At 42.2% G+C, this 9173-nt stretch overlaps 1 protein-coding gene across 1 annotated transcript; it reads right to left on the bottom strand.

Moving 5' to 3' along the window:
* Positions 1 to 1175: 1175 nt before the first annotated feature.
* On the bottom strand, positions 1176 to 5783 carry C7H10orf71 (chromosome 7 C10orf71 homolog). Its single transcript, XM_077821063.1, has one exon. It carries the CDS (start codon positions 5781 to 5783, stop codon positions 1176 to 1178), a length of 4608 nt encoding a protein of 1535 aa, XP_077677189.1.
* Between the last annotated feature and the right edge of the window lie 3390 nt (positions 5784 to 9173).

Below are 9173 nucleotides of genomic sequence, written 5' to 3'. Positions count from 1 at the left end.
CATGTATAAGCAGACATATTACTATATATTATACTTGCGCCATCTTGTCACCATGCATTTCTGATTATGCAGATCTTTGACAAGGTACCATCCAGTATAAAGGTGAAAAAAAGAGCTAAAAAAGGGTGGTATAAATTTGATACAGATCTTTCAAAAAAAGTGACGATCAAAATAAGTTGCTTTTTTTACTGCACTTCCTAGAAATTACTAACTTGGCTGTTCCTTGTCACTTTTTAAAATCACAGAATGCACCAGTCCAAAATAAAGAACCACTAAATATTTCTCACTTTTTTTAAAGTTAGTTTTGTGTTTCACTAGAGCTTGGTAAGAAAAAGAAAAGCATCTGAAATACAGTCATCCAAAGTCTTCCCATTCTAACAAAACACATTGCAAGTGCATCTCCTTCCATTTCGCTCCTTGGTAGACTATTTCCAGGCCAAGTTTCAATCTGGAGTGAACTATGTTATAAGTAACTTCTGAGACTGGGGGGGAATATGTGGAAATATTCATCAGTCTTAAAATGCTAGCAGCACTTTAGCGGGCATGCACAGGTATCTCGAAAGAGTAGAGCTGCTGCTTTTACTTTTCAGTGTTTTGATTTGCTTTCAGTTCAGGTGCTGTATTGTATATCCAATATACAATAATCTAGTCATTAAATTCTGGCTTTTCAGTGTACGCAAAAAAGTGACTCTGTCAGGTATATCTGATGTTCACAGCCCGATATTGTCTATTGGTAAACGTGGGTCCAAGACAGAAAGAGTGACGAGTCTTAACTAGAGTTGGCATCTGTTCTGAGACTGTTCTACTCAGCACACTTACTCTCTGTCACCTGTCACATAGCACCATTCCAAGCACTGGACAAGATCACCTCCAATTTTGCCATCTTTGCGACCCTAGTGGCAAAGCAACAGCAGTAGCAGCAGCAGTGGGTGGTTTCCTACCATCAGATTTGTATTTTGCTAGCATTGCCCCTTTGTCTTATTGATAAGCTGGGGGTTGACCCCAACAGCAAATTTCTTCACAGTGACACCTCTCCCCTTTGGAGATGCAAGCCTTCATTTTCCTTCTCACCCAACCAAGCCACAACAAGATTCAGACTGTAAGTGTTTACAAATATCAAATGTGAGTCTGTGTCTGAATAGATTTATATTTCAATTAATTTATCATTTCAGTTCTTAAGATATCCCTTCAACAGCAAAATCCTCTAAATCGCTGATTGAAATGATGTCCATGTTTGCAGCTGGACTCGTGTCTCTTGTACAATTACACTGAGTTTCCTCAGCATGTTGACTGTGAGAGTCAGATACAGGTTCAATATAGGGTTGACTCTCGAGCAATTGAGCATCTCTGCCGTCTTGCTGCCAGTCTTCATCTGCTTCTGCTGATGCTCCTGGTACTTTCTGCATTAGTGGAAGAGGTTCAGAGAGTTGGGAAACTGATCTCATAGTTGCCATGGGTAAAGGTAGCGCACTAGGGTACAATACACAAGGAGAATTAAAATTTTCCAAAGAGGCGGTTTGGTGTAAGCCCCTTTCTGAGGAACGGATTGGTACTTGGATGTATTTGCCAGTTTCTGGCTCATAAAAGGTCTTGAAATGAACCTGACCGGATAGATCGACGACGAAGTACTGCCCTGAGTCAGGATCTTGAAGGAGTTTACGCTGAGTTGCAGGTAAAGAGGGTGTGGGGCTTACTGACTGGGCACCTCTGAGTCTCACCATGCTCGATTCTGAAGGAGGGAAAGGCGAACGGGACCCAGGAGATGGTGGAGAATGGATCAGGGTTACGGGGGATAATGGAATCTGTCCAGAATGGGACAGCTTTCTCACAACAGTAGCTGGGTGCTCCGTTGGAAGGTTCTTCTGCTGTGCCTCTATCTTTTTTCTCTTGTTGGCCAGTTTTTTTGCTCGGCGCAGGGCCTTTTCGCTTTTCGGTGGCACCGCAGGTGGTTTGCCCAGCGGTTTCTCCATACAACTCTGTGATCTCTCGTTTGTCAGTCTAGAATCGCTGGTGTCCTCAGTGAGCAGGCTCCTCCGCGTTGACTCGAGTATTTCCTCTGCAGAAATATCAGCATGGTTCTTTGTTACCAAATTCAACGAAGTGGAATCTGTAATATCCTCTGCCTTCGTTACACTGGCAATTTTCTCTGACAGTGGACTGGTAACAGCGGAGCACATAATGCTGTCTGACCTTGGGCTTGTTACAATGGTACACACAAGATCGTCTAACACAGCAGGTGTTTCTTCCAAGTGTCTGATGTCTCTTGAAACATCACTGGTTACAGGACAATACACGTGGTTCTCTAACACCAAGCTTCTTGCCGGAGAACTTATCTCCCTAGTGATTATTTTTTTTGCACATGACCCACCTCTTCGATTAGACAAAAGATAATTCTTAAAATAATTTGCCTTCTCTTCTGAAGGGGAGCCCAATTTGTTTTGCGCTGAGCTAGCTCCTAAAGCTGATTTTGACCGTGCTAAGTAGTGCTTCGTCTTTCCAACCGTGGGCTTCTCTTTGCTGCGGTGCACACTTTCCTCATTACTTTTCCCAACTTTATTTAATAAAGTATGAGTCACTTCACCATCTTTCCTCGACATCCCTAATGAAAAACTCCCTACATCTTCTGAAAGGGTGGGCTCCCATATTAGTTTGGTGTTATCTGCCCCTTGAAAGCCCATGCTAGCTGGAGTAGATCCCAGTGCACTGGCATCCTCATTTCTGATTAGTGCATCTCTTGCATCCTGTTCTTTTATGTTTCTTGATAATGACCGGTAAATCTCTTGAATGCTAGGTGTACCTTGGCCCTGCCTGTAAAGCTGCTTGTCCTTCTCTACGGTAGCTTCCAATCTGCTTTCTGTTTCCCTGTAACTACTACTGACTGTGTCTTCGGAGGACAAGGACCTAAGCAGAGGTAGCTTGACTGCCTTTATCACAGGAGATGATTTGAATGTGTTGTCTTTAATCAGAAACAGACTGGGTTTGAATGAATTTGAAGAAAGTGATAATGCTGGCTCTTCTGACTGGGAGGTGGAAGTATCCTTGTTGCCTTCTGCTGCAGAATTCATACTGTTGACCTCTTCCCTCTTCTCACTCATCAATCTCTCTTCTGCCATGCTCTCACTCTCACCCTGTGCCACCTTTCCCTCACACTGTTCTTCCGTGCTAGTGTCACAGTTACTAAAAGCATAATACTGCAACTCCTCTTTCCCTACCATTTTCCCTTTCCCTTTACTACTTTCCTTGTCATCTACATTCATTTTATTCCTACTCCTTTGACTTTCCTCAAGGCATGCTTTCTGAAATAGCCGAATCAGTGAAAAGGGCTCCTCCTGAAATGGCTGATCGACTGTGGTCACAAAAGAGTATTCAGAAGAACTACTGCTGGTTTTGCCTTTATTTTCATTACTACTTCTTACACTGGTTTGATTTGCATTGTAAGGAACACCATCTTCTGCTGGTGAAAGAAGTTTGGGGGGTATTTTAGGGTCATCATTTCCATCCTGGCTTTCAGCAGCTCTCTCACTTTTGTGGCCTTGTACACTGGAACTATACATTTGCATTTGCTGTGCAGCTTTTGCATTTGCATTGTCTCTACTGCAGCCTTTCAGTGACGGATAATGTCTACTTTTCCTTAAACCGTGTTCGTTTGACTGGTGTCCAGAGATAGACACATTTTCACTGTTCTCAGTGTCTTTCAGTAGGTCTTTGTTTTTTGAATCATCCTGTTGCACATTGTCCTGATTTTGGTAAAATGAAGTATTTACTGTTGCTTGGGGTGAACTTAAAGATAGGTAATTATCTGTGAAGTGTCCCTCTAAATCAGTTTTATTGTCCTTTTCCTGGATACTGTCAGTTTGTACAAAAGGGCTATGGCTTAATTCATCTCTCTCTGCAACCTCTAAGCTACTTTCTTCTAGAAAAGTGGACACTGTCGCATTCATTTTTATACTTTCTTGTTTCATGTTTTCCTTAGTCTTATTTTTCTCTTTTAAGAGAGGAGAGGGACTATAAGTGCTTTTAACACGTTTTCGGACATCCTTCAGGTTGAATAATAAACTTGGTGCTTTAGACTTGTAATTATCCCGAGATTGACAATCACTAAATCCACTTCCCTCATGTTCTTTTGCTGCTGCAATGTCAGGTATTGGTGGTGTCACCAGCACTGGTTGATTTTCTGTCTCTTGTTTTAATGGTATGATGGGTGTTAAAAGTTTTGTGATGTTGAAAGAGGGGCTAATGGATTCAGGGGAGTTTACCTGGTTACCTACTGCAGTTGTGTCAGCAAAAGGTTCGACAGCAGATGGCTTTTTATAAAAAGAGAATTCTTCTCCACTGAGCTGTAACTTTTCATTTGAACTCTCCTGTGCTTTCGCCGCTACCCCTTTTATATTCCTCTGTTTCCTCCATGGTGGACAGATATAGTCCAATTCAGGTTTTGTTGCCTTCTTCTGAGAGCAAGTAACTTGGGACACAGATGGTGGTGGAGGAGGGGCCTTGGATACAGGTGATGTGGGGGGAGCAGGGACCTGGGACATGGGTGCTAGGGATGGACCTGAGACCTGGGGTACAGATGTTGGTGGAACAGAAACCTGGGGTTCAGATGTTGATGGGCCAGAGACCTGGGGTACAGGTGCTGGTGGAATAGGAACCTGAAACTCAGCTGCTGGAGGGACAGGGTGTACAGGTATTAGTGGGCCAAGGACCTGAGGTACTGTTGCTGGTGTGACATGGTCCTGGAATTCAGTTGTGCGGGGAAATAGATCCATTAGGAAATCCTTTTCCTGAATTCTAGCACCTGTGGCCTTTCTGGGTGGTGGTTTATGTTTAGATGTGTAGGATCCTGTAACCAGTGGTGTTTCTTCAAAGTGTGTAATAGCCTCCTTTTTTGGTATAATATCTGCAGATTCCTCTTTTTCACTCAGTTTATTATGATGGGCATTCCATGATTCAAAAGCACTGTTCTCACTGTGAAGAAAATTGCCCTTTTTGGCTGGCTCTTTAACTTTCCCACGCCTGCTTTTGAGTGTCTTTTTAGAAGAGCTGGTGAGATTTGCCTTAAATACGTTTGAAGTGTTCATCAGTGCAGGATGATAACCATCTGGACCACAATAGCCCACATCAATTTTATTATGTCTTTTCTGGACCTCACGTTTGTCACTGAGCCAGTGGTTATCTCGACACACACCAGAAAATTGGGAAAGTTCCCTTTGGATGTTTAAAATCGCTGTGTCATCCCAGAAAGCCATGTCATTTCCCTGAATTAATCTGTATTTTTGAGAACTATTTTTAACTGGCTGTTTGACTGCTCCCAGGGAACCTTCTGGACATTGGTTTTCAGCCTTATCAAATGTGTTAATCAAACAGGACACTTTAGAGACATGTTTGTTTTTCCTTGGCCCAGAGGCTGGCAAATTTGGCTTTTTCCTTTCCACGGTGCTGTTTTTAGCTACTTTTTTCTCTTCTTGAACAGGTTTTGGTAATTGCTGGAATGTTGAAGCCCGTGTTGTATGCTCGTTGTTTTTCAGTGATAACTTATTGCAGATATTACTTTTCTTGATGGCATGGTTTAGTGTCCCTTGGTGAATTTTACTAGATAACTGGTGGGTGATTTCCGGTGAAATGACAAGCTCCAATTCCTTGTCACATGCTTCAAGCTCTGCCACGCACAAACTCTTGAATGCTCGGTCTGTGAGGCTGCATACCTCTCTGTCTGTATCATCCAGGAGGCTCCCTAAACTAGAGGAGTCACTAAGTCCATCCATGTGTTTCCTATTTCCCTGCATTGTCTTTGTGAGTCATGAATAAATTATCCCAAGCATTAATTGCATATGTCAAATAGATAGAAGATTCTGTTGGATATTTCCAACTGTTTGCAATGTTTTCTCCTAGAATTCTTCTTCCAGAATGTATTGCTTTATATTAATTCACCTTATGGAATCACAAAACGGGAGTTTCTCCTCTGCAAAACCAACAGACATGAAAATAAAAATGAGCATACACTATACAATCATCCTGTCCTACATAGAGCATCTTCAATTATTTTGATCATATATTTAATTGAGTCAAAATATCAGGAATCAAATAATTAGTGTTTAAAAATATTTTTATGTTGGTCACCTTAAACAGGTATCGCTGGATAGTTCAATCACTGGAAGGTGCCATTGAATTAATAAGAAAGACAGGAGTCCTGATTCAGCAAGGCACTTAAAACCCATTGATTTAAATAGGACTTAAGCACATGCTTAACTTTAACTACTTGTTAGTTACCAAATATTAAACAATACATGGTAAGACTTAATTTTTCCGACAGTGAACACACCCTATAGAGACCTGTAATAACCAAAGATTGAGTAAAATCTAGATGTTATAGGCTGAGATTTCAAAAAATGTGATCCTATAGTAAGGATCCTAATAAATGGCTAGATTTTCAAAAGAATTGAGCACCCAATTCTTCCCATTGATTTCAGGGGTTTACTTGATATCTGACCACTTATTTAGGTGCTTAAACATGAAGGTTCAGGGTTTCAAGCTACCCAGAGCCTTTCTTCAGGGTTGACTCTGCTTCCTTCCCCAGCCCTGAAGTAGAGCTCGGTGTAACCCAAAAGCTTGTACCTTCCATGAACAGAAGTTAGACCGATAAAAGATATTCCCTCACCTACCCTGTCTCCATTCTATTCAGGTTCTTGTACTAGCTCAGCCCTGTGCTAAAAGACATCAATAGACTTGCCCCTGCCCTCACCAAGATCACACTTGGTCTTTCAGGACATATTTATCCCTAACATAAACCCACTTGAGTAAGCAGAATTACACCAGAGATAAATTTAGTCCATTGTGTGTTAACAAATCCCAGGCAAATGCTCTTGCCACAAAATATTTTTGCCAAGTATGTTAGAACGCAGTGGATCTGGTATCTTGAAATTGAGGAGACTGCTAACATCAGCATAGCCAGCAGAAGGCAGGACAGCCTAGGGGGACTCCATTAGACCCACTAAACAAGCACAAGCAACAGTTGTTCTCAATTTCCAGAAGGGACAATAACAAAAGGCAATAATTGTTAATAGTTCAGTCAGAGGATGTCTGGGCCTCCCGTTAATCCACTGGTATTATGCAAGTTAAAGGCCACATTGTAACAGCTTTTGGCCCCCTCTACAGCAGCCTGCTGAGATGGACCAGGGCTTGCTGGGGAGTATTCTGGACCCGGTGGCGGGCTGGTGTGGCTCCACTCTACCTCCAATGCAGAGCTGAGCTTTATAGGCACAGTACAGCCCTAAACTAATTTTGATTCTACCTGTATATATATATTCAATAGCATGAGCCAGGCTGTTGAATAAAATGCCCATCATAGACCTGAGATATGAAGTCTGGATCCAGATCTGAACTCCCCCTATGTTTTGATCCAGGGTTCCTGTTTGGCCCATCTCTCCTTTAAAGAGGTCTCCCATAGAAATGGCTTGACAGCTGGATGCTGAGATTTCAATAAACTCCACAAACATGGCTCCGGGGTGGCCCATATCGGGGATATTTCAGGGAAAAGTCTTGCTCAGATGGATTATTCAGATTTAGTTCTTTCTTCAGATTTAACACTTCTTACCCTCTTGCTCTCATTAAAAACTCAGCCAACCTATTCCTAGACTCTCCTGGCTATAGTGGAACCTGATTCTGTCCCCACAGCAATATAACTCCATTGATTTCCGTGGAGCTTATCCCGATTTACTCCAGAATAAGACCACACTCAGGCCCAATACTTACTGATACTACATTTCCCTCTGTCTAGGATTTTTCTGACATGGTTTAACCTTCCTAACCCAGCATAAATTATGTTCAGCCAAAACAAAGAGAACACAAATGACATGCCATCCCATTCTTGCTGGGGCTCTTACCTGTTATGTGAGTGAATACTGCAGGCCCATACCTTTTGTGTGATTTTGTCATCCGTGCTTGGGTGTATTTAGAACTTCCTCTCATGCTTGCATTTGGCCTCATTGCTGCCCATCTTTAGTGAGGAGTTAAAAATAGTTCAATGAAGTAGATTTGGCAGATGTAGTGTCGTAATATGTTTTCGACCTTCAGCATTTTTGACCTCTAGTGAACTCTGCAATTCAAAAACAAATTCATTTGTTTGTGTGAGCTGAATTAGGTGTGACTGGCTCATGTATTGGAGCTATTCATTCATTCATTCACACTGGAATAACCATTTGAGTGGCCAATTGCAGACTGTCATTGCTGCTCTGTAATTCTTAACTTAGCACAGTTTTATACAAAATCAGCACAATTTGCAATGAACTCTGATGCTGCAAGTCAGACTAGATGATCATAATGGTCCCTTCTGACCTTAGTAGCTATGAATAATTTCTCTTTGCTCCACTTTTTCAGCTCGAAGTGGAAGTTAGAGGCCTAAGTACCTTTTGAGGATCTGGACCTTAATCCTTAATGCAGCCAAGACAACAGGCTTAATTTTTCCATACTGGTTCCTCTGTGCCCTCAGCTTAACACCCCAGTGAGGTCTGCTTTCCCTTGCTGGTTTTTGGCCCAGCGCACCAGTTGGGGTGCTAGGTCATATTGGCAGCCTAATCAAAGGGGAGAGATGTTTTATACAGCAGGAAGGCAGGGAGCTTGTACCAATCCCCTCAGTCTCCCAGCAGCAAGAAACTACTTCTCCCCAGCCCTGTACCCTCCAACACATGAGAAAAACCCTTGGAAATTAGCCAGGTATTAAACGCAGGAGAATTAAAGTAAATTATGTCTGTCTGGCCAAATTTAGAGAGACAAGGTGGGTGAGGTAATATCTTTTACTGGATCTTTATTTCACTGAGAGAAGTTGGTCCAGTAAAAGATATTACTTCACCCACCTTGTCTCTCGAATACCCTGCGACCAACACAGCTACAACAACACTGCATACAGCCAAATTTAGTTCATTTTAAAACACAACAGTATTTCATGTATTTTTGCCAGGAGAATCTGGTATTCGCCCAGACAGCTGACGAAAAGGGAACTGCAGGGGGGAAATTTTGAGAGCTATGAAAGTGAACTACAAACTTATTTTTTTAAAAAAATACGGCACCAGGAAAGCTACTGTGGCCATGTTCGACACTTCAGGGTAGTAGGGTAGGGAGCCTTTCATCTTTAGGCTGCTCATCTGATGGCAGCCCAAGTTGATGAAAGCCAGGAATTG

The sequence above is a fragment of the Eretmochelys imbricata genome, chromosome 7, assembly GCF_965152235.1.
Source record: "Eretmochelys imbricata isolate rEreImb1 chromosome 7, rEreImb1.hap1, whole genome shotgun sequence".
Lineage (NCBI taxonomy): Eukaryota > Metazoa > Chordata > Testudines > Cheloniidae > Eretmochelys > Eretmochelys imbricata.
Note: the sequence above shows the minus strand (reverse complement) of the source record. Positions and strands in the feature narration are given on the sequence as shown.

Bases quoted from the DNA above. Each gene is read 5' to 3' on its own strand.
- C7H10orf71 (XM_077821063.1), bottom strand. From the start codon at position 5,783: ATGCAGGGAAATAGGAAACACATGGATGGACTTAGTGACTCCTCTAGT.